This window comes from Oreochromis niloticus, linkage group LG22 (assembly GCF_001858045.2).
Source record: "Oreochromis niloticus isolate F11D_XX linkage group LG22, O_niloticus_UMD_NMBU, whole genome shotgun sequence".
NCBI classification, from domain to species: Eukaryota; Metazoa; Chordata; class Actinopteri; order Cichliformes; family Cichlidae; genus Oreochromis; species Oreochromis niloticus.
Genome location: NC_031985.2, coordinates 1298965 through 1323913, shown reverse-complemented (window position 1 = coordinate 1323913; position 24949 = coordinate 1298965). Strand labels below are relative to the sequence as shown.

General features: G+C 46.0%; 2 protein-coding genes across 5 annotated transcripts; both read left to right on the top strand.

Annotated features, from left to right (window-relative positions):
* tbtbp (putative TBT binding protein) lies at positions 1 to 7212 on the top strand. Its single transcript, XM_003457236.5, has 6 exons — positions 1 to 190; positions 5576 to 5721; positions 6115 to 6179; positions 6671 to 6832; positions 6915 to 7019; positions 7106 to 7212. The coding sequence occupies exons 1-6, from the start codon at positions 65 to 67 to the stop codon at positions 7144 to 7146; spliced, it is 645 nt and encodes a 214-aa protein (XP_003457284.1). The 5' UTR covers positions 1 to 64; the 3' UTR covers positions 7147 to 7212.
* Positions 7213 to 14315: 7103 nt separating this feature from the next.
* Positions 14316 to 24776, top strand: mindy1 (MINDY lysine 48 deubiquitinase 1). 4 transcript variants are annotated; one of them, XM_003457227.5, is made up of 12 exons: positions 14316 to 14437; positions 15689 to 16296; positions 16373 to 16618; positions 16758 to 16930; positions 18404 to 18461; positions 19012 to 19076; positions 19190 to 19348; positions 21163 to 21265; positions 21343 to 21485; positions 21561 to 21755; positions 21838 to 21978; positions 22583 to 24776. In XM_003457227.5, the coding sequence occupies exons 2-12, from the start codon at positions 15981 to 15983 to the stop codon at positions 22646 to 22648; spliced, it is 1665 nt and encodes a 554-aa protein (XP_003457275.2). In that variant the 5' UTR covers positions 14316 to 14437; positions 15689 to 15980; the 3' UTR covers positions 22649 to 24776. The 4 variants fall into 4 exon arrangements, with proteins under 4 accessions (XP_003457275.2, XP_005462017.1, XP_005462016.1 ...); XM_005461960.2 differs by having other exon boundaries at positions 14392 to 14521; XM_005461959.3 differs by lacking the exon at positions 14316 to 14437 and adding an exon at positions 14476 to 14630.
* Positions 24777 to 24949: the final 173 nt, after the last annotated feature.

Below are 24949 nucleotides of genomic sequence, written 5' to 3'. Positions count from 1 at the left end.
GCAGCTCGTATAAAAGCCGAGTGGTTCAGTCTTGGTGACATCTCCTCTGCAGACCATCAGCATTATGAATCTGTGGCTCAGCTGTCGCTTCCATTTCCTGTTTGCAGCGCTGGTTCTCAGCAGCTCGGCTTTGACACCTGAGGAATGCAAGCCGCTGGTGACGCCGCTGTCTATGGAAGACCCCTCTGTGGTAAGACTCCTCTGATTGCTGCCTAGGTCTGTGGGGGTGGGCTGTAGAGTTAACAGGTGAACCTGGTGCTGAAGTCATTGTTTGCTGTCGAGGTTCAGACTGATTTACAGCTTCATCATTAAATAACTGCACCTTAGTTTTCACTACAGGATGGATAAAATACTTTGGTTATTAAACTGCCTAAAACTGTAGACTACACACTTTTATTTGCACTTTGAAGTAGCTGAATGAAGCAGTTGGAGAATATTTGGTTTTCACTAACAATGTTGCTGGGGAGTGACTGACTCATCTCTAAGCCTGGGACAGGACCGTCATGATTGTAACACCTCGTGCTCACCTGTCTGTGAAAGCTCACTCTGCTTATTAATGTGTAAACATGACAGCAGAGGGCTCACATTAATTCTTTTAAAGTAACAGTGGGTAAGTAGATAACCTCCCACAGTCATTTCAAATCTATTGTCATCGCTGCTTTTTTGATGGAGAACAGAAAATGGAGCACAAGTTCAGCATTGTTAATTTCATGTTTGATCATCCTGAGTGACTGAAGCACATTTAAATTCAACAGAAGTCGAGCCTTAAAAGCCCCAAAAATGTGACTAGTATGAAAAGGCTAAAAGTAAAATTACATAAAATCCACCCATCCATTCTCTTCCACTTCCATTATAAGTCAGGGTCGCAGGGAGGCTGAAGTCTATCTCCACTATGACAGGGAGCAAAGCAGGCACACCTGGACAGGTGTCCAGCCTGTGGCAGGGCTAACACAGAGAAGTGTGTGGACGGAGAAAACATGCAAACAGGAAGAACCCAGCCAGATGGGGGATTCAAATTCCAGATCTCCTTGCTGTGAGGACACAGTGCTAACCGCTGCACCCCTGTGCAAAACACTGAATCCAGACAGTGCCCTCTCCTGTGCCTTATGTACAGGGAGTGCAGAATTATTAGGCAAATGAGTATTTTGTCCACATCATCCTCTTCATGCATGTTGTCTTACTCCAAGCTGTATAGGCTCGAAAGCCTACTACCAATTAAGCATATTAGGTGATGTGCATCTCTGTAATGAGAAGGGGTGTGGTCTAATGACATCAACACCCTATAAGATAAGATAAGATAAGATAAGATAAGATAAGATAACCTTTATTAGTCCCACACGTGGGAAATTTGTTTTGTCACAGCAGGAAGTGGACAGTGCAAAAGTTATGAAGCAAAAATTAGAATAAAATAAAATAAAATAAGAATAAATACAGTACACAACTGTACAGAATAGAATAAAATAAAATACTATATACAGTAGAATAAAATAGAATAAAATATACAATGAGATAAAAATAGAATACAAATGCTATATACAATTGAGTAAAAATACAACGATGCCAGAAAAGATTATTGCACATTAGTGTTATTGCACATGTCTGGATGTGTGTGTTTGATCAGTTAAAGTCTTTATTGTGGAGTCTGACAGCAGTGGGGAGGAAAGACCTGCGAAATCTCTCCGTCCCACACCGTGGGTGCTGCAGCCACTGAAGGAGCTGCTCAGTGCTGTCACAGTCTCATGCATGGGGTGAGAGATGTTGTCCAACAGGGATGACAGCTTAGCCACCATTCTCCTTTCACTCACCACCTCCACTGGGTCCAGAGGGCATCCCAGAACAGAGCTGGCCCTTCGGATCAGCCTGTTCAGTCTCTTCCTGTCCCCAGCAGAGATGCTGCCGCCCCAGCAGACCACACCATAAAAGATGGCTGAGGCCACCACAGAGTCATAGAAGGTCTTCAGGAGTGGGCCCTCTACTCCAAACGACCTGAGTCTCCGCAGCAGGTACAGCCTGCTCTGCCCTTTCCTGTAGAGGGCGTCTGAATTATGAGTCCAGTCCAGTTTGCTGTTCAGATGAACACCAAGGTACCTGTAGCTGTCCACAGCCTCAATGTCCATACCTTGGATGTTCAGTGGTTGCAGTGGAGGATGTTTGTGCCTGCGGAAGTCTACCACCAGCTCCTTGGTTTTACTGGCATTGATCTGGAGGTAGTTCAGCTGGCACCAGTCCACAAAGTCTTGAGTCAGTCCTCTGTACTCCTTGTCGTCCCCATCAGTGATGAGGCCGACTATTGCAGAGTCATCAGAGAACTTCTGCAGGAAGCACTGGGTGGAGTTGTGGGAGAAGTCTGCAGTGTAGATGGTGAAGAGGAACGGAGCCAGAACCGTTCCCTGTGGGGCCCCCGTACTGCAGACGACCCTGTCCGACACACAGCCCTGAGTCCTCACATACTGTGGTCGGTCGGTGAGGTACTCCAAAATCCAGGTAGTGAGGTGATGGTCCACTCCAGAGTTCTCCAGCTTGTCCTTCAGAACCGAGGGAAGAATAGTGTTGAAGGCACTGGAGAAATCAAAGAACATGATTCTCACAGTGCTCCCAGCGGTCTCCAGGTGAGCGAGGGAACGATGTAGGAGGTGAATTACGGCATCATCCGCTCCAATGCCAGGCTGGTAGGCAAACTGAAGTGGGTCCAGTGATGAGCTCACCAGGTGCCGAAGCTGAGCCAGGACCAACCGCTCCAGGGTCTTCATCAGGTGGGATGTCAGAGCCACCGGCCTGTAGCTGTTGAGGTCCTTGGGGCGTGAAGTCTTTGGCACTGGTACAACACAGGAGGTTTTCCAGAGCTGTGGGACTCGTCCCAGCCTCAGGCTCAGGTTGAAGAGGTGCTCCATCACCCCACACAGTTGGTCCGCGCAGGACCTGATGACCCTCGAGCTGATGCCATCTGGACCTGCTGCCTTCTTGGCGTTAATCCTCCTCAGTTCCCTCCTAACCTGGGTGGTTGAGAGAGACAGGCTGGAGCCTTGTGTTGAGTGTGTATTGGATGCTGTTGTTGGGGGTTGGGAGGGGTGAGCAGGGTGAATAGAGGAGGTGTGAAGTGTCTGAGGTGTCAGAGGTGGAACAGCAGCAGTGGGGGTGGGTGAGTCTGCAGCCGATGTTGGAGACTGCCTCATGGCTGAATCAAATCTGTTGAAGAAATGATTCAGTTCATTTGCCCACCTCACATCCCTCCCAGGCAGAGAGTTCTGATGTTTGTGGCCTGAGATGGTTCTGAGGCCTCTCCAGACTTCACCAACGTTATTTTGCTGAAGCTGGTTCTCCATCTTTTGCCTGTAGCTGTCCTTCCCATTCCTTATCAGTCCCCTCAGCTCTCTCTGCACCCTTTTCAACTCCTCTTTGTCTTTGGATTTGAAGGCCCTCCTCTTCTGCTTGAGGACAGCTTTAATTTCTGGGGTAATCCAAGGTTTGTTGTTGGAGAAACACCGTACAGTCCTGGTAGGTACGGTGTTATCCACACAGAAATTAATATAGTCAGTAATGCATGTAGTAAGGCTGTCGATGTCCTCTCCGTGGTCATCACAGATCACCTCCCACACAGTCGACTCAAAACAATCCTTAAGAGCCTCCTCGCTCTCCTCCGACCATCTCTGCACTGTGCGGGTGGCTGGTGGCTCCCTGCGCACTAAGGGCTCATACACAGGGACAAGGTGCACCAGGTTATGATCAGATCTGCCCAGTGGAGGGAGAGGTGATGAACTGTATGCCTCTTCTGCATTGGCATACAGTAAGTCCAGTGTTTTATTGTCTCTGGTTGGGCAGGTCACATACTGGGTGAAGGTGGGCAGTGTGGAGTCCAGTGAGGCATGATTGAAGTCCCCTGATATTATGAGAAGGGCTCTCGGAGATTGTGTTTGCAGTCTGCTGACCACTCTGTGGTCAGCAGACTGCATCAGGTGTGCATAATTATTAGGCAACTTCCTTTCCTTTGGCAAAATGGGTCAAAAGAAGGACTTGACAGGCTCAGAAAAGTCAAAAATAGTGAGATATCTTGCAGAGGGATGCAGCAGTCTTAAAATTGCAAAGCTTCTGAAGCGTGATCATCGAACAATCAAGCGTTTCATTCAAAATAGTCAACAGGGTCGCAAGAAGCGTGTGGAAAAACCAAGGCGCAAAATAACTGCCCATGAACTGAGAAAAGTCAAGAGTGCAGCTGCCAAGATGCCACTTGCCACCAGTTTGGCCATATTTCAGAGCTGCAACATCACTGGAGTGCCCAAAAGCACAAGGTGTGCAATACTCAGAGACATGGCCAAGGTAAGAAAGGCTGAAAGACGACCACCACTGAACAAGACACACAAGCTGAAACGTCAAGACTGGGCCAAGAAATATCTCAAGACTGATTTTTCTAAGGTTTTATGGACTGATGAAATGAGAGTGAGTCTTGATGGGCCAGATGGATGGGCCCGTGGCTGGATTGGTAAAGGGCAGAGAGCTCCAGTCCGACTCAGACGCCAGCAAGGTGGAGGTGGAGTACTGGTTTGGGCTGGTATCATCAAAGATGAGCTTGTGGGGCCTTTTCGGGTTGAGGATGGAGTCAAGCTCAACTCCCAGTCCTACTGCCAGTTTCTGGAAGACACCTTCTTCAAGCAGTGGTACAGGAAGAAGTCTGCATCCTTCAAGAAAAACATGATTTTCATGCAGGACAATGCTCCATCACACACGTCCAAGTACTCCACAGCGTGGCTGGCAAGAAAGGGTATAAAAGAATAAAAACTAATGACATGGCCTCCTTGTTCACCTGATCTGAACCCCATTGAGAACCTGTGGTCCATCATCAAATGTGAGATTTACAAGGAGGGAAAACAGTACACCTCTCTGAACAGTGTCTGGGAGGCAGTGGTTGCTGCTGCACGCAATGTTGATGGTGAACAGATCAAAACACTGACAGAATCCATGGATGGCAGGCTTTTGAGTGTCCTTGCAAAGAAAGGTGGCTATATTGGTCGCTGATTTGTTTTGGTTTTGTTTTTGAATGTCAGAAATGTATATTTGTGAATGTGGAGATGTTATATTGGTTTCACTGGTAAAAATAAATAATTGAAATGGGTATATATTTGTTTTTTGTTGAGTTGCCAAATAATTATGCACAGTAATAGTCACCTGCACACACAGATATCCCCCTAAAATAGCTAAAACTAAACACAAACTAAAAACTACTTCCAAAAACATTCAGCTTTGATATTAATGAGTTTTTTGGGTTCATTGAGAACATGGTTGTTGTTCAATAATAACATTATTCCTCAAAAATACAACTTGCCTAATAATTCTGCACTCCCTGTAGTTCTTATCAGAAATAGTGACTGTCGATTGATTATTATTATTGTTGATCGTGATTAGTGACTTATTGACTGGTCAGTGAGATTCAAACAGGGATCTGTTTTCTTCAGGTGTGACTGCTTCCCTTTTAGGTCAGGAAGAACAGGATACGAAGCGCTGTCATGTTTTTGGTTTATTTAATAAAACTCATGTAGCAGGCAGCTTGTCAGCTGACTAGGCCACTTCCTTGTCTGTGCAGATGTATGGCAGGGTGAACTTCCTGCTGGGCTACACCAGTCACGATGTCTACAAAGCTTTCCTGAACCTGACCGACAGCTCCTGGGTGAAGATCAGTGCCTCACCAGTGCACTCTGGGGAGGTCGTCATGTCGCAGGAAAACAGGATGTGAGCTCATCTGTTACCATTAAGCCCATCCATCCTGCACCAGAGGGTAGCAGGTGGTAGCAGGGGACAGCAGAGGGCAACTGGGGAGACAGAGGGTAGCAGAAGGTATTAACACAACAGGGGGCAGCAGGGGTTAACAAGAGACAACAGAGGGGAGCAGGGGGCAGTAGGGGACAGCAGAGGGCAGCAAAGGGTGACAGGAGACTGCAGAGGTCAACAAACAGTAACGGGGTAGCAGGGGACAGTAGAGGGCAACTGGGGAGACAGAGGGAAGCAGAAGGTAACAACAGAACAGGGGGTAGCAGGGGACAACAGCAGGCAACAGACAGTAACTGAGGGCATGAGAGTTTCTGAAGTGGGTGTGAGTTTATTCTTTCTCTCTGATGTTCTCAGTAATGGAACCTGCATGGCTTCAACGACGAACGTAACCTTTGAAGGAAACACTGCCACGGTGGAAAGTACGCATCCCCATCGGATCTGACACACTACAGAGAAGTTCCAACATAAAAGCTGCAAAGTTTTGATGATTCTTTTTCCTGTTCTGTCTCATTTTAGATTAACTATTTAATTTGTTTCCAGTAATATTGTTTCTTCCATTACTCATATTTTCTCTGAAATCAGTTTATTCAAACAGCTTGATATTTTTCTGTTCTTTTTTTCTTCTATTTAAGGTCATTCTAATGGATTTTTAGCTGCTTTTTTAGATGATTTTACATTTATCCCCAGGTTTTTATGTCATTTTCCTGCATATCTTCTAAGTAATTTTCAGTTAAAAACTCTTTGTGTCTGATTTAATTGTCTCTTTTAATATTAGATTGTGTATTTGTCTCTTTTGTAAATTGATCTCTGGCGTTTTCCTACGTGAGGTTTTCAGTCCTCGAGGTGAAGATGGACTTCCTGTTTCAGATGAAGATCATGTTGTTATTACATGAAATGTTTCTGTTCCCAGTGGCCAACTCCACGTCTTCGTTCTACTTGCTGCCGAGTTGTGACGGCTGCCTCGTCTTCGTGATAAACAGCACGGCTAGAAACACCAAACATCTGCTTAAATTACTGAAGATCGATATAGAGGCCAGCGATGAGATCGTTGCTCATTCTCTTTATCTTCTGGGTAGGACGAAAATCAGCCACAGAAATTAAATGTCTCATTTAAAATCCAAAATGTCCATCCATTTGAGTGTTTTTGTTTGCAGGCAAAGAGTCAACCCTGAAGGAGCCGGAGCTGGAACATTTCAAGCAGCAGGCAACATGCTTGGGCTTCTCCGGAGACCCGGACTTCATCTACAACCCTGAGAAAAGTGCTTCACTTTAACTGTTTGCACCAGAATCTGAGAAATCAGTCTGAGGTGAATCAGGTGATGTGACTGTCTGTTTCTCTCTGCAGGTTTCTGTGCTGAAGGTGAAGGTATCAAGATTCCCATTTAGAGGAACCACCTACCATCAGAAACCAAGACTTCACCTGAGGAAGTAAAGAGATCAAAAACATAAAAAGTGTGTCTGCATCTTTTATTCTGGGCTTTTTAATGTGATAAAACGGTTTAAAACCAAAGGTCTGCAGACTGCGGTCACAAACACTGGTTTCTGCAGACGAGCAAACCGAAGCAATCACTAAGGAGAAGACTGAGGAGCTGTAATCATGGCCTCAGTCTTGGCACAGAGGCTATTTTTGGTGAACCAGCCTTTCCAGGGCTACTGTGACACGTGCTTGGGATTACGGTAATGACTCTATTATCGCTAAAAAGCGCAGTCGCTGCTTTCACAAACTGTTCAAAAGTTATAGTAATTTTGTTGCCAAAACCTTTGGCTAGCAGCGTGTTAGGGGTTAAAGTGTTAAGTAAGGGAATTAAGCCTTAGCATAGTTAAACCCTGGCTCAGTGAGATCCACACAGGACAGAGGAAGGTACAACTTTAACGAGGGTGATGAAGGTTTCATCTTAAACATTATACCAACTAAGTCATTAAGTGTAATTGGAGAATGAGGAAATGACTCAAGGACCATCTTCATAAGGGGAGGGACCTAAGGAGGATATCAACCCATCGCCTTATTAACAAAATGCTTAACATGACATTAACATGACTTTACATTCAGAGGCCATCAATGTACGTGGAGGAAATTGTTTTAAATAACACTCTGGGACTATTTTTATTATGAGACTATTAAAATAAATGAATATTTCACTGCCTCATTGTAAGAAAGTAGTTCTTTTTTCTTTATGGAGAATCAGACTCGTGGTCTTCCACAGCTGTTCTGCTAAAATCGACAGGAACGTTGATTTAAAGTTGATAAGAATCGAGTTTATTACACAGACGTGATTATCCTCTTATTCCGCAAAATGTCCTTGGCGAGATTGCGGAGGGATCGGACGTCTTGTAAACAGCTCCTTAAAACAAGATCCTGACGAGTTCTAACTTCAACCTAACTCACAAGGAAACTATTATGGAGGACTTGGGACAATAGCCAGCATTGCCAAAGCAGCAGTATTCAACTCAGCCAAAATTAGAGAATGGAAAGACAACAAAAACAAAAATTAGAAGTGAAAGAGCTCAGAGCAAAAAACACACAGCTCAAAAGAAAAGCCATACAATTGGAAATGAAAGTGGCAGAACAAGAACGATATAAAATGAAATGGAAGTTAAGACAGAACTGGATAAAAGAAGGAAACACCTCCGACAATTCTGGAGAAAGCCCTCCCACACTGGAAGGAGAAAATGGGCTTCACTCTGTACATCATCTGGGTCCCGCATCGTTAATCATCCCTGACAGATCATCATGCAGTTTACCGGAAGGCGAACTCTGGCGTTCCATCAAACAAGATTTTTCAGATGTTAACTAACCTCAGTACTTGGGTTGGATAGCAGCCGAGTTTAGTCGGATCTGAATTGATTAAATTTTCCAAGCTAGTGAGTTGAGTATCTAAATCTTAATTAGATCAGGATTTAGTTGTTAAGCAAACTTCACGTGTTTAACTAACGCACTTATTACTGTAAAAGTGATCGGTTCATTCCTTATGGCTCAACTTAAAAACATCACATCTCTTTTCTTTCTGTTAATTTAAGGGATGTAACGAAAATGAAAGGTTTCTTTCTGTTCTGTAAAAAGATGAACGTAAGCATCATCTTTATTCAAGAAATGCTCTCTAAAGATGCCGATACTACAATTTTTACATCATTCCCCACGTGGCAGGAGGAAATATTTTCACGCCCCATCTAAACGAAACAATGACAGAAAAGCCGCAGCTGGTGTGCGGTCTGTCGTGCCCCAGTCCTGGGTTTTGGCACCACTATAAACGATGCACGACAGACCCGACCACATGTTCGCACTTTTCAGTACACTTCTTTATTGCAGCTGTCGACTTACACACGCGGCCGCAGCTTTTCAGCGGATGCAGCGGATGCGCATATTATTAACATAACTGCTGCAAATTTCTTTGTTCTGCCGTAAAAGTGATTCCAAACAATGTTAAACATTAGTTCCGCATGACTTCTCTGCCAGGTAACCCCACCTGTCAGAACTCTGCACCCCATCACACACTTTGAGAACCACTAGTCTGAACAATAGGAGATGAAGTCTAGTTTAGTCGTGGTACTTCAAGGTCAGCGGGGGTCGCCATCCTCCTGAACAACTTCCATGGCCAGATTATATTCCATATGGCAGACGAACATGGTTACTGGCTGATCCTAAATTTTAACCACTGACAGTCAAAATGTATCATAATTTAACAGATACAGATCTAATGATAAAAGAGAGAATCAGAAACTACTTGAACTAATTGAGTTCCATTTAGACTGAAGACCTCGCATTCAAACAACAATATAATGAGAGGGGGGGATCTCAGGCTGGTCCTGTCACGGCTGAGGAGCAGTCGTGCGGTGTATTGAGAAAAGGATCCAAAATGCAGGCACTGGCTGGGGTGCGAGTGAGTGTTTATTTACAGAAGTGACAAAGTGACAAAAACAGGAAGAGCAGAGCGGGGAGTTAACAAACCTAAACTGGGGAAAACTAAAGAACTAACCAGAAACCAAACACTCACGGGAGGCGGGGCAAAATGCACAGAAGGATGGCAGAGAGACGCAGAATGAACACCGGGTTACACAGAGTAGTGAAGACTGACACGGAGTAACACAGACGACGCGACAGAGAGCACAGGAAAACACAGGGCTTAAATACACAGGGGAGTAATCAGGGAATGGGAGACAGGAGGGAGACACAGCTGGGAGAAATGAAGCTAACGAGACAGGGGAGAGGTAAAACTGAACACACTGACATGAGACATGAACTTTCAGAATAAAACAGGAAACAAACAGACACAGAGAACCCGACAGGACACTGAACTTGACAGGCAGACTCATGAGCAGAAACAGTGACACCATGGACAGACAGAGGGAACACAGGCAGGCATGAAACAAAAACACTAACACATAGCAAACCTAAACAAAAGACAAAACAGAATAAACGAGAACAAAGAATAATATAATGAAACACAAAACACTGAGTCCTCAGACTCAGGACCATGACAGGTCCAGAATGAATTCTATGGCAGATATCCTCCCAAATATCCTGAGCAAATACTGGAAATTCAAACTCCAGCTTTCTTAAAAGTAAAATTTACTGTCAAAAAATTCAGCCACTAATACGAGAGATCATTAACACCAGTGAAGACGTGGGAGTTTCTAAAATATAAAATACGCCAATTCACTATTTCATTCAGAAACTATCAGGCAATGAAATATTTATTGTAATAAAGCTGACCCCACTCACAATGACAGGCAGCAATCTTTCAGTTCTACAGCCATCGGTACAGCTCGAGATTCTCTACGGAGGACTGCAGTTCATTCTTAAATGACGTGGTCAATCATATTCCTAAAATAGACAAGAACTTCAAAGACATCTGTGAAGATCAAATAACAATTGCAACACTTTGTAATGTGGGTTGTTTTCAGTGGTTGAGATGAGGAGGCAGAAACAGCAGGACAGTCACAAACTCACGGCCACACTGGCACAGGTCTTGTCCTTTAATAAACACAGTCATCACCGCCTTACTAGGCTGCCGTCTTACATGAAGGCAGCAGTGTTCATACAACCTGTAATGTTACTTTGAGTGAGGGAGGTAAAGATATGAGGTCCATGTCAGTCCATGTGTGCGAGCACGTTTCTCCCACACTCTGCTGAGGCCACTGGCGCGTACTGGTGACATCACTAAACGTTAACTTAGTCTTAGAGAGGTATGCAGGTATGCACCAGCTCACTCCCGGTGGCTACTTGGCGGGGCCTGGTGCCTGTCGCTCGGTCGGGGCAAAGGAGGCCCTTGGGCCTCCGGCCTCGGGGCCTGCAACTCGGTTCACTCTGGCACAGCTGGCTGCCGGCAGAGCCGGCGGGCACGCCAGTGCAGCCCCCTCTGGCTTCTGCTCCGTGGCTACTGGGTGACCCCCTCGTCTGGGGATCTCCTCAGCCCTTCCCAGGAAGGTGGCACGGATGCCCCTCCGGTGGTCCTCCTTGGGCTCTCGCACTCTGGGGCCTCTGGATGTCTGGAGCTTGGATCTCCTCCATGCCTGCTTCATGCCCTGGGGGACGGGGCTATGGCCCTCCACACCCTCTAGCAGACCGTTACATGGGGAAACCTTTTGTATACAAGCGCGTTGATCCACACAGGTGTGCACACGGGTGTTCACTGTTCGTAGACATAAACTACACCTTTCTTAGCTGCTACTTCAAAGCACATTGTGCGCTGTCTGTCCTGCGTGCTGCACAACAACATTCAATATTTAGTATTTACTGCTGTTCACACTTAGCTAGATTAACGTGATGGTGTTGTGTTTAGTATGTTGCTTTATTTTTGTTTGGGTTTTTTTTTGCTTGTCTTCTCTTCTTTTTCTCTCAACAGGTGATCCAGGAGATTTTTTTTTTCTCTTTGTCTTTGTAAGTGCCCTTTCTCACTGTCTCTTTTCCCTTCTGTTTTTCTTTTCCTTCCTCTCTTTCTTTCTCCCTTTCCTATCCCCCAGTCATGTCTGTCCCATCTGTAACAACTGAAAATAAAATAAATAATAACAACAAAGTTTGATCAAATGGACCAATACGGCAATGCCATGATGATCCATTTGGCAAAATAAATCCATTTGGTATCCTTGTTGGTCTTCAGACAACAATTCTGACGGCTAAAGAACCAAATGGGACAGACAAAACCAAAAAAAAACAAACAAAAAAAAACTTAGTCTTAGAGAGACACCACACTATTGCGACTGTTACATATTGATGCAGTGATTGGACGTCTTTCTCCTAACGAAGCCCCGGGTTGGATGGTCCCATGGGAGATTTCTGCAAACATTTCTGGGAACACATCAAAGGACTTTTACATCGAGTGACTTTAGAAATCTTTCAAACTTGCACTCCAGCCCACAATGAGACGAGGAGTTATCGTCTCAATTCCAATACTATTTGCAGATTTTTACAAAGCTTTGATTCAGTGGAGCATTCAGTACTTGAACACGGTGGTTTTGAAGTTCAATTCAGAAACTTAATTTGTGGCTTGTACCAGAATATCAGCAGTTGTGTCAGTGCTATCGGATGATCTGATATCGTCATGTTGGTGTTGTTCCCAGATCATCATGAAAATGTTGTTCCAGGTTCAACATTGCAAGTGACCAATCACATTGTTGTGACGTTATTCTTTTGCGCGCCAAGCCATTCGTGCATTTATGAAATTCCAGTGTTGCAAGGACAATATCAATTCTGCTTACCGTTTATTAAAGGGTCAGGGTCAGGGTCCGTTGATCGGTGGACAGAGGCGGTTTCTCGCAGCTTAAGTACAGTTTTTTGTTTTATGGCGGTTTTTCCCGAAGTCGCAAAAGTATGACGTCACAACATTCTGATTGGTCACTTGCAATGTTGCTCCTGGAACAACATTTAGTATGTTGATCTGGGAACAACACCAACACGACGATATCAGATCATGCCAGTGCTATCAATCAAATAAACTTCAACTTTATTTGGAGAAATAAACCTCATTGCATTAAAAAGCCTGTTTGATCAAAGATACAAAGATGGAGGTTTGAAACTGACTTCCACGGCCTTAACGAGACCTTAAAAATAGACTGGCTGAAATGCAAACACGATGATTCATCCCAGTAATTATTTATTCAGTAAAATCAGTGGCCTAAACTTTCTTCTTATCACACAATTTGATGTTAACAAGCTTCCCTTCTATCTGTCAGAATTCCACCTACAAATACTGTGATATAGGAAGTTATTATACGTCCATAACACAATATTATGGAATAACAGATATGTTTTATATATCACAGAAAATCCTTGTTTTACAAAGTTTAAGAGAAATATACACTTTATGACTGATCTAATGGAGATTAATGCTGACTTATTGGATTATAATCAATTCTGTACTAAACACAATTTTAATCTCTCAAAATCAGATATCACCAAATTACACACAGCACTACCCAAAGACTTACATAACGGCACACCAACCTATAGTCCCACAATTCAAGGAACGTCTCATTTAGAAAAGAGAACTGTAACAACAGCTTGATAAGAAGTTGTCTTATGGGTAAATTATTCCCCAGGAGACAAAATAGGAACCACATCCTACACAAATTTGATAAAAAACAAACTCTGAACAGTGTGTCTAAAACTCTCTCTACCCCCTAAAACAAAAGAAACACATTTGATGACATTTATAAAGAATGACTTAGACTACGATTTTATATTGATGATAACACGTGCTCATTTTGCACAGCCCACAGTGAAAGCACAGAGCATTCATTTGTCTCTTGTTGTTTTATACAAACATTCTGGCTTGATGTTTAAGATAACCTTTAGAAGATAATCTTTATTAGTTCCACACAGCAGAAAGTGGACAGTACAAAGATACAGTAGCAAAAATTAAGAAAAACACTGGAATAGGATAAGATAATAAGATTAGAATAAAATACTATATAATACGAATAAGATACTATATACAATAGAATAAAATACAACGTTGTCAGAAAAAAAATGGATGAAACCAACGATGTCTTCAGTCCCTCTTACTTTCTCCAGAGATAACATAACATTTGGCCAACTTTTACAAAATAAGAAGGAAGAACTAAGTTAGAATGTTATTTTAATGTACAAATGCAGATTTACAAAAACATCCCTGAGGTTTGAATTTGTTTAAGAAAATAACAAACTATATATAAAATCCTTAAAACTATAGGAAGGAAATAAAGCACAAAAACTCTACAATATTCTTAAGCACGTTCCCACTGAATTGGATAATTGAAACAGAATATATTTACCCTTTGTTGTTTGTTTTTATTTATCTAAAAGGCAGCATTTCATTCAATTTTGCATCTTGGTCAATGTCAATGTCATCATTCATTATCTCTGTTTTATGTGGTTATATTGTTACTGTAATCATTGTTCCTTCTGGCAATTCATTGTATCCATTGAATTTGTGCAGCTCTAGTTGCCATTTTTGTATATGTACTTGAAATAATAAAAAAAATTCTAATAACACAAAACAAAACACTTCCACGTCTAGTTGGTTTGATTGGAGGCGGAGTCAACTGGATCCCCTCTCCCTGCCCAGTTTTCGGTCCACCTCGGCTCGATTCGTGAAGCCTCGGTAATGGAGGCGGGGTTTGTAAGTAAAGAGTCAAAGGTGAGCGCACCGCCCGCCCATGTTACCGTGGTCCACAGATGAAACGCACTCTGTGGAATAAGGTAAGGGAGTGAAGGTGAGACCGGACGTGACGTGTACCGAGGCCCGTTGTGAATAAAAGTAGAAGTTCTGCTCTGTCAGAGGAGGTACGAGCCGAGTTGAAGCTGTGAAAACGTCACATTTTGTTTGTAGCGTTTTATTTTCTTCATGTTTGTGATTGGCCGAACCCGACAGCGCGTGCCCGCGGGCTGAGAGGTGAGGGCGCCGGTGTGACTGTGAATGCTACCCCGCTCAGAGACCAAAAAGGACTTAAAGTTAAAAAAATTATATCGCGTTTGGCTGTCAGTGCCAGCTAGCTCATGCTAAGCTAACGCTATGTGTAACATCTGGACGGTCCGTGTTGAAGCGGCTTCCCGCTCTGCTCGGAGTTCCGCTTGTTTGGTTTCTCTGCGTTTCTTTCCGGGCCCTCACGAGCTGCTGCACGTGAACATTAATGACAATTTTACGACAGAAAAAGTTCACAGCTAGCCAGTTGGCTAACAGGTAGCGTAGGCTGCTGAAGCTCAGCGGATGTGACGGACTGTGGGCGGGACCTATGAGCCTGGCGGAGAGAAATGTAAACAGGTAGCATGCACGTTCACCTGCCAGCGTCGGCGTTCTCCGCGGACCCGCGCTGGACCCGGTAAGCTGCCACCTTTGGGGGGGGGAGCGGATGTCGGGGTTAACCGGCCGCTCCGGAGTACCGGGGTCAGCTGAGGCTGCCACCCGTGTGTGTACGCGCGCAGGTCACCGCTTTTCAGTTGCGTGTTCACCCTGAACTCTTCTCACCTAGCTGAGGAGCATCATGGGAAACAACTTTCCTTCACGTCGATCCTCGGGGTGAAGCAGCCGCCCCCGCCCCCTGGTACAGGTCACCTGACAGCCTCAGAGCTCAGGTGTACAGCAGCGGTCCAGGTGTCTGTCTGCGTTCTCAGCCACACCCCTGCTTCTCTCACGGTCACAGCTGGACCCCACAGCTGGGGTGGAGCTGCTTCCGTTCAAACAGCTGAGGGTGGATGTGCAGTGTTGACCATCAAGTGGAGAGTGTGCAGATGTTTGTCAGAGTTTACACCTGTGAGGCACACGATGTTTCGGTGATGTCACAGTTCTGACAGAAGGTTAAACTAGTGGATGGAGGTGACGCTGCACCGTCACTCGGAATCCATCTTTAAATCAGCCTCATGGCTGCACACAGCTCTGAGCTAACCCCACAACACACGCACGCACGCACGCACGTGTGTTTGCTAACTTGTTCTTCTGTGTTTCCTCCTCAGGTGTGACTGATGTCAGAGGGCCGTGCTGCGTCTCTTCTTCTCTGCTCAGATTTTCTGCAGCCATGGTTGCTCTCAGGTAGACCGGTGTGTTTGTTTTCCGACACCCTTGGCAGGCGGCGGGCAGGTGATCATTCTCTTGTGACAGTCTCCCGGCGGCCATGTTGGAGCGCCTCCTGCTGTCTTAAAGCCACCCAATGCTGAGGTCGAGTTTCTCTCATGACCACGTCCATCTAAGTCGTCTCTCTCCACGTGTTGTCATACGGAATCGTGCTTGTGAAGTCATCAGCTGATCATGGAGGAGTCCAGGGAGGAGGCTGCTGCCATTGCTGACCTGGTGATGAAATGCGGATCAGAGGAGCCGGCTTTCAGCTCACAGACTTTCTCCAAAGAATGCACGTTAACCGTGACACCAGCGCACCTCAGAGCTGACGTCCCCAACACAAGTGGTGGCGCCGCTGATAGCCCTGCGCTCGCCAAGCTCCCAATGGAGGAGGAGGAAGAAGCCACACCCACACCTCCAGAATCATCGCCAAGTCTGTCATCTGAAAACATGACTCTAACCATCGCCACCACCACAGAGGAACCCACGGAGGCTGAGGCAGGACCAGGTAGAGGAGGAGACAGGGGTGAGGGGCGGGCCTAAGATGCCCAGAGGATCCTTCATGGTGCTTTTATTGTCTACAGGTCTGGATGTGGAGGAAAGCTCCTCGGTGGCGACGGCGGGTGGCTCAGACGACCAGCTGGAGTCCACGGACTCGGCGTCATTCTCCATCCCCAGCTTGGAGCTGTCGGATGGGGTCGCGACCACAGGAAACTCCCTGGACGTGGAGGACGGCCTGTCGTCGTCGTATTCGGCGCTGGGCGCGGAGGGCTGCTCGCCATCCACTGAGGTCCCAAGTCTGCAGGATGAGGCGGCGCTGGAAGCTGCCGGTGAGGCGTCCATGTTACTGAAACTGTCCGGACTGCACTTCTTCTTCTCTGGGTTTATTTTGAGATGACACTATTAGTACTCCAAATAAATGTAACTTTGTTTAGCTGAGTGTGACTGCAGTTCTTCCCCTCTCCACAGGGGGTGCTGCTGCTCCTCCTGCTGCGGCACCGGAGCCTGGGCCCTCCATGCCAGCGTATTACCTGGTGAAGTGGATCACCTGGAAGGAGAAGAAGACACCCATCATCACCCAGAGTGAGAACGGACCCTGCCCCCTGCTGGCCATCATGAACACGCTGTTCCTGCGCTGGAAGGTGAGAACGCCATCATTTAAAGGGCGTAGCAGCAGGTGGATGTTCAGCTCCACCCAGCTGCAGCATACAAATCTTAAGACAACAAGCTGCACTACGCAGGTATGCAAACACCTACCTGAGAACCTTCAGGAGGTTAGGGCAGTGTGCTTCCTGTCTGCGTCGTCATGGTAACATAAGAACCTGGAGTTGCGTGTTACGTGTTTCAGCTGCTTCGAAGGGCTGGGCTCAGAGCTCCCAGGTTCCGGTCGGCCTGAGCTCGTCGTTGTCATCGCAATTTGTCCTCCATTTTTATGCAGACCCTCAGACTCGCACCAAAGACCGGGAAAGGTTCAAGTCAGATTTCTGGCAGCTGAAAGGTGGCTTTGGTTCTCAGGGAAGCTGGCCTCATCAGAAGGCATGAGAGAACCGTTTCCTAGTAGTTCAGGCCCTTGAAATTGTTTTTACTGCACAAAAGGACGCGAGCGCGACGCTAAAGTGGAACCTGCACCCAGGACAGAAACACAAGTTCAGCTCTGTGCCCACATCTATGCAGACCAGAGCCTAGCAGCTAGCACCAGAACTTCAACAGGTAACAAACTGTCACATCATCCTGGTGCAACATCTGCGAGGAGCTCATCCTGGTACTGTGACAGCAGGGATGGGACTTAATAAGAATTTAGCGATTCTGATTCAATTATCGATAGAATCTATACTTATTGATCAGATTCGTTATCGAGCCTCAACAAACAAACATGTGGTCCACAGCATGAAATTAATCTGCATTAAGGTCTTTGATGTGCTGCTTAGTGATGACGGTCACCCTCAAAGCAGAGAATCGATAACGAATCTGATCAATAAGTATAGATTCTATTGATAATGGATAGTTCCCATGCGTGCTGTCACAGTACCAGGATCAGCTCCTGGCAGATGTTGGACCAGGCTGATGTGACAGTTGGTCACGTCGCCCCGAAGGCGGCGGCGGCAGCATTAAATCACAAAGCCTTTGAGTTTTCGTTGGAAGAGCGTGTCCGCGGCGCTGCAGTACATGAAGCTTTTATAAGCTGTCTCCCAGACTTCCCCTGCTTGGTGGGGTCTACACCTGGACGCATCTAGAATAGTCAGTAACACTCACGGCGCCCCCTAGTGGCAACAGGAAGTTAACCGTTAGAACCATGTGGTGTACCTGAATCCAGTGCTGTGGGTTCACCTGTGCTCTGCCTGTGGTGGCCGCTGGCCTCAGATGGTTGTGCAGCTAATGAGACACTTTGGATGAACCGTTATGTCGAACGTGATTTCAGATGTTCCTCTGAGAACCAATCAGAACACTCTAAAATGATGTAACTGTGCAGACGTCTGTGTCGTTGTAAATAGCTTTGGTCTTTTTTTTAGTGAGGGACAGAAGAGGAGACGTCGGCACTCAGAAACTTGATAAAGTTTATAAATAAACTGACCTGTAACTCTGTGTGTGTACGTGTCTGCGTGTGTGCGCCACAGGCCAAGCTTCCTGCTCAGACTGAGGTGGTCACCACCGAGGACCTGATGGCTCACCTGGGTAAGAGCAACTGTGGGTAATGTATCAAATGTATCGATGATGAAATTAAACGTGCCGCGTAGCATGAACAGGAGGCGGGGCGCTCGCTCGTAAACGCTGTGGCACAGACGTCATTTGCTTCTGATGAGTCAACAACCTTCCTGTGGCGCCCACACCGCAGAGTCAAAAGTTCTAGCAGGCTTCTGCCCGCAACACGCCACTGATGGACAGAGCTAACAGCGGCTAGGGCAGTTTACACCTACAAAGGCTCGGTCCCACCCGTCTGGGTGTTGGAATGTCCAACATTTTTTGTAGTTTTGTGTTTAATATTTTATGTTCTCATTCTCCCGGCCTGTCCATAGAAGTGCTCACTGAATTTACATAACGTTAAGTAGATGGTGAGTTCGCTCAACGCACAGCTGTCCAGAATGAAAACCGTCCGCGGGGGGTCACATGGTAAACAGTCTGCAACACGTCGGGTTACACCGGGATTCTCACCTCTGAGTGTTTGAGCTGGTCAGGTCGTGGCAGGCTGTCCTACTGACGATGTTCCTGTGTGTGCGTTGTTCAGGAGAGTGTGTGCTGTCCGTCACTCCCAGACAGAAGACCGACGGCATGGAGCTCAACTTCCAGCAGGTACCAAAGAAACACATGGACATGCTGGTTCTGGATCTCAGCGTCCCATACACGCTTTCAATTAGCACGCCGTTTTGGGGAAGAGACCATAACATGGGCGTGTGTGTTTGCAGAACATGAGCGACGCCATGGCGGTCCTCCCGAAGCTGTCTACGGGGCTGGACGTCAACGTGCGTTTCACCGGCGTCACGGACTTTGAATACACGCCCGAGTGCATCGTGTTCGACCTGCTGGACATCCCGCTGTACCACGGCTGGCTGGTCGACCCTCAGGTGAGTGTGTGTGTGAGCGTAAACGCAGGACTGTCCAGGTCCTTAACGAGGTTTTAACAATGCAAGGTTGGCGGTTTGACCTCCAACTCCTCCAGTCTGCTTGTTGAAGTACCCTTGAGAAAGGGATCAAACCACAGAGTTTCTCCTGAACCTGTGTGAGCACTGGATAAAATGCTCTGTATGATGAAGCATGTGATTGGCTCGTCCAGGGGGATTCCCCTGGGTACCGTCAGCTGATTGGCTGATAGAGCTGCAGATTAAGCAAGAACATTTTATTAATGTTCTGACATTAAATTATCAACACAGTAGACAGAAGGATATTAGGCTGTTTAGAAAACAGAATATTTATAGAATGAAAGAAAATGTGAACAAATGAAGGAAAGTATTAACAAAGATGATTATTAATAAACTGTCTGAAAAAAGTGTGAAGAAAGTTATGGCCCTAGCTGGGCCTCCTCCTGGAGTTGCCTGTGTGGGCGTGTCCTACCGTCTCTCATGCCTTAGGTGCCACCTTTTCCTTTTGTACAGCTGACTGCTTCTATTAATAACTGAACTAAAAGAGACGGACAAGCCACTATCAACATTTAAAGAAACAAAACTCAAGCGTTGGTCAGTAAACTGAAAAGTAAGTCAAAAAGAGATTAGTGACCAAACACCCTCCTCTCCACCGAGCAGGAGCAAACAATCACAAGATACAGCTCACTAGCTGCAACCACTAACATGGCTCTCTGGCACCAGAGCTCACCTTTCTCTGCCCTTAAATACTTTTAATTGCTGATGTGAGTCAGCTGTACAAAAGGAAAAGGTGGCATCTAAGGCAGGCGAGACGGTAGGACATGCCCAGCTAGGGCCGTAACAGAAGTCATAAAGTTATCCAGTAAGAATGAGGGATGTGCGTAACTAATAGTGAGTGTTGGTCGGTGCCAGACTTACTAGTCGTTTAATCTAGTTGTTAAAATGTTAATTTATTCCTGATGCTGGTAAAATATCATCTTAAATGTTATGCAGCTATCTGCCACCAGATAGTGCATCGTTGGTGACAAACGTCACACATCTGTTAATCTCTTCTCTTTGTTAGAATAAGATCATAGTTAAAAACAGCGGTTCTCCGTCAGGAGGACGGGGTCTGCCTTAGGAGAGAGTTCAGTCGTTATGAGGGGTTCAGAGTAGAGCCACTACTCCTCCACATCACAAGGAGGCAGCTAAGGCTGTCGCCTCCTGGGTACGGTGTTCCTGCCAGGTGTGTCATACCGGGAAGAGGCCCTGGCTTGGACGTGGGACGTGCTGGAGAGACTTCATCTCGGCTGGCCTGGGAATGTCTTGACGTGTCCCCGGATAAGCTGGAGGTGGCGTGGAGAGGGACGTCCCTGCTTCCCTGCTGCTGCCCCCACAGCCCATTTTCAGATGAGCTGAAAAAAAATGGCTGCGTGATTTATTGTTTTCTTATTTTAGATTTGAACTTTTACTGAAGTGGTTGTCAAGCGTGCAACATTCATATTGCACAGCACAGTGCGACACACTTTTAGTTTATCGGATGTTAATTTGTCATATTTTAGTAACACGTGAACATCTTCGGTGGTAACATGTTTTCATATCATAGTTGACATCAGTTTAAGTGTTTCTCTCCTTCGTTGTCTGTCTGAAGTATAATGTGTAATGTTGATGATGCTTCACAGTGAAGTGGCATGATTGCAGGTTTTTAATGTCCATGTGGGACTTTTATGTTTTGTCACATGGCGTGATCAGTCAGACTCTCTGTGGCCGCCCACAGGACAGGTGGCAGAGTGATGTAAAATTCCTGATTGTGTGTTTAGAGTCCAGAGATGGTGGCTGCTGTGGGCAAACTGAGCTACAACCAACTGGTGGAGAAAATCATTGACTACAAACACTCTGCAGAAAGCAGTCGAGTCAGTGAAGGTAACATGTTTGTGCACAGTACCCAACATGTACACGACGGCCTGAACATAATAATTCTGCACGTCTGTGCCGGGCAGGTCTGGTGGCGGAGCAGTTTCTGGAGTCCACAGCGACTCAGCTGTCGTATCATGGCCTGTGTGAGCTCAATGCCACGGCCAGAGAGGGCGAGATCTCCGTGTTCTTCAGGAACAACCACTTCAGCACCATGATCAAACACAAGGTGGGGCGGTACACACTGCAGTACCATGACCAGACACAAGGGTGGGGGTGGTAATGCAGCTGTCTCCTCTCTCAGGGGCACTTGTACCTGCTGGTGACGGATCAGGGCTTCCTGCAGGAAGAGTCTGTGGTCTGGGAGTCGCTTCATAACGTCGAGGGGGACGGAAACTTCTGCGACTCCGATTTCCGGCTGTGTCATCCTCCTGAGAGAGCTCCACCCGCCCCCCACCTGCCGGCCAGCGCCCAGGAGCAGCAGCGGCAGATCGACCAGGTGAGCTCACCAGGTGATATCGTTGACACCGAGCACTTTGGCCCGTTAGTGCGTCTCTGATGGGTGTTGTTGTGGGTGTCAGGACTACCTGGTGGCAGTGTCCCTGCAGCAGCAACAGGGCGGGGCCCCAGGGCCCCTCAGTGACCTGGAGTTGGCCCGGCAGCTCCAGCAGGAGGAATATCAGCAACAGCAGCAACTCCAGCAACAGGGTTCAGTGCAGCAGGTAAGCTCACCTGGAGACAGGACAGCAGACTGTGGGCAGCACCTCATTTATAGTGTTTTACAAACCCTAACATCACAGCTAACAACTGGATTTTAGCCAAACAGCCACTTCCTGCTGCAGACACAGACAGTAAAGTGGACACTAGATCCTTTAACATGAACTGACTGCTGCAGCGCTACAGTGATCCCCTCACACCGAGGTTTAGCTTCACTGTCCTTATTTTCCTCTGAGGTATCGATCCTGTCACTAGTTAGCGGAGTCTGTTAGCCAGCCACATGATGTCACGCTCCGTACTGACAGGAGAGGGCGCCGTTTTTAAAACTTAAGCACTTATTTGTTACATCAGTGTCTGGGAGCAGGTGTCAATGAGCCTTCATGCACATAGTTTCATGTCCACTTTAAAACATCTGAGTCAACGTTCAGAAGACGAAGACGAGCATGAAATATTAGAATAAGTAGTTCTCTGACTGCCACTTTAATGTCAGTCATCATGAGGCAAAAAAAAAAAGGTTTTTTCTAAACACTTTTTTATTGATCTCAGTAATGTGATAATAATAACCGTGATATGAGGTGATTACACTGTGTTATTGTTACGGTGTTCCAGGTCAGAGGTCAGGGGGCACAGCAATCCAGGAGAAGAGACAAGGACTCAGACTGTGTCCTCCTGTAGACTCTTCAGTAACGCCGCCATCATCGTCGTCTGTCATGCCGTCGGACTCCTCTGTGTGTCTGCGGTGGGCGGGTGAGGGGTCACGCTCGATGCAAAACCTCCAAGCTTCCCCTTTGTTTCACAGGTCAAAGGTCTTTAGGACGCGCTCTTCGTCTTTATTAACCATCAATAAATATCGGACAACGATGAAGTGATCAGACGGAGCTGTGGCTGAAACAACGACCTATGATTCTGCAGCTGTGTTATTTCGCAGGTCCTCCTCTGTAGGCTTCCTGAAGTTGGCCACTCAGAAGAAAGTCTTAAAGGGGAGGGGCTAAAATGGTTTGTTTCAGGGATGGGATGAGCTAAAGAGGAGTTCGTCTGAACTGTGAGTCATAGAGAGCTGCTCTGGGCCGATGCACAGAACACGTAGTTTTGATTTGTTCCAAGCAGTCACACGGTCCGAAACAAAATGTTTTAGCTCCTCCCCCTTTAACCCCAGTGCTTGTTAACCCCGCCTCCTCCTGTGGCTGCGGTTGAAGTTCCTGAAACAAATGGAAAGATGATTCCTGCCTCTCTCAAACTTGGACAAATTTGACTTCATACAAACCAAACGACTCCAAGCTGCTGGCTCTGTGTAAGGATATGCCCTCTGTGACATCACAAAGATCCCAGAGTAGGATGAAACAAAATGTTAAGAATGGATGTTTCCTCCAAATTATTGAAAGTGAGATGAAATTAAAGAAAAACATCTGAGTGCTGTTGTGCTGTATGTATTACTGTAGGCTCTACCTGATGAGCACCTTCAGGCGACTGTTGTTGTGATTTGGCGCCGTGAAAGTTAAACCATGACTTCGTGTTCCCACGACGAGGACAGAAAAATGAGGGTTTGGCTGTTTGGACCTACTGAAGGAGCCGATGGTGATGTGACACGTCAGACCATTATTAACCTCGAATGTGACGGCTCCGTAATTCTGCTTTAGCTAAAAACGGCGCACCGAAGCCTTTCACTGGTGTTTCCTGGGACCAGTTTGACCAGAACCTCCTAAATATTCAGTCTGAAGTTGCGAAGGAAAAATAAGATCCTGTGATTCTCCGAGTGGTTGTTTGTTTCCCAGCAAATTAAAACGAGGTGATCAAGGCGTCATCGGAAACGGTCGTCACAGTTGTGACATTTGACCAAATTATGACATCAAAGTTTGGATTAAACACGTAAAAAAAAATTTTTAATATCACTGAGTTTTTGTGTTTTTCTTTAAACATTAGCCATGACCGATTTAATCACCAAAAAATTTGGTTTAAAGGAACAAATGTATACGCATGTTGAGTTTCATGTGCCACAGATTAGCTTCTGAGTCACTGACTGGTTTATTTTGTCCTCTTCACTTGCAGTGACTCAGTTTTTTAAACTTGAACTAAAGTCTTAATATAAAACTTTTACCTGTAAATTATTTTGTGGAACTTTTTATTTTCAGCTGGTCAGATTTTTCTGTCTGCCGTCATTCACAAACAACGAGTGGACAGACCACCCCGGCCGTGATGTCGAGGCAGTTTTCTGTATTTTCTCTTAAATCTGCTGTGGAAACAAACCTAAAACTCAGGAGGACGTTTTAGGTGAAAACCTGCTAACTGTTTGTCTCTGAGTTCAGACTTGGTGCAGTTTCTTCTTCAGATCAAAGAATTAAAAACTTAACTTGTTTAACGCCACAAAAGCGTTCCCCTCACGCCTGTCAGGGTTTTAGGCACGGACGGCAAAAAGATGGACGTACCTACTCTGACGCCACCTGCTGGTTAGTGAGATCGTCACTGCAGAACAGCAGTTCACGTAACCTCTTTGAAACGGGGCGAGTCCAGATTTCACAGATTTGTACCTGTGTCATTAATCACCCACACAGAGCCCACACACCTCTATAGGGCCTGAAGTCTTTGCAGCTACAGCTATCGCCATTTGGTGGCCTTCAGATAGAACACAGGCACTTTCTCTCTGGCTTATTTTTTCATACCTGGACGTCACCTCCATGTTTTTACCGTCTGTGTTATTTTATTTATTAGTTTAGTTTTCTTTGGTGTGACTGTTGGCCCGCCGCTCTGTTCAGGCTTTGTTTAATCTGCCGTCCTGTCAGGTCGTCAATAAAAACTCTGAATTTGACTTCAGTTTCATGGATTTGTTCACAAATGTTAACATGCACATTTTGTTTCTGTTATTCTGGATCACCACAGACAATTTCAAACATTTGAACACCATCGCCGTTACAAATGGTTAGTTAGCAAACCAGCTGGTGTTGTACTATGTCTGAGTGCTACGTCAGGCTAATGCTTTTT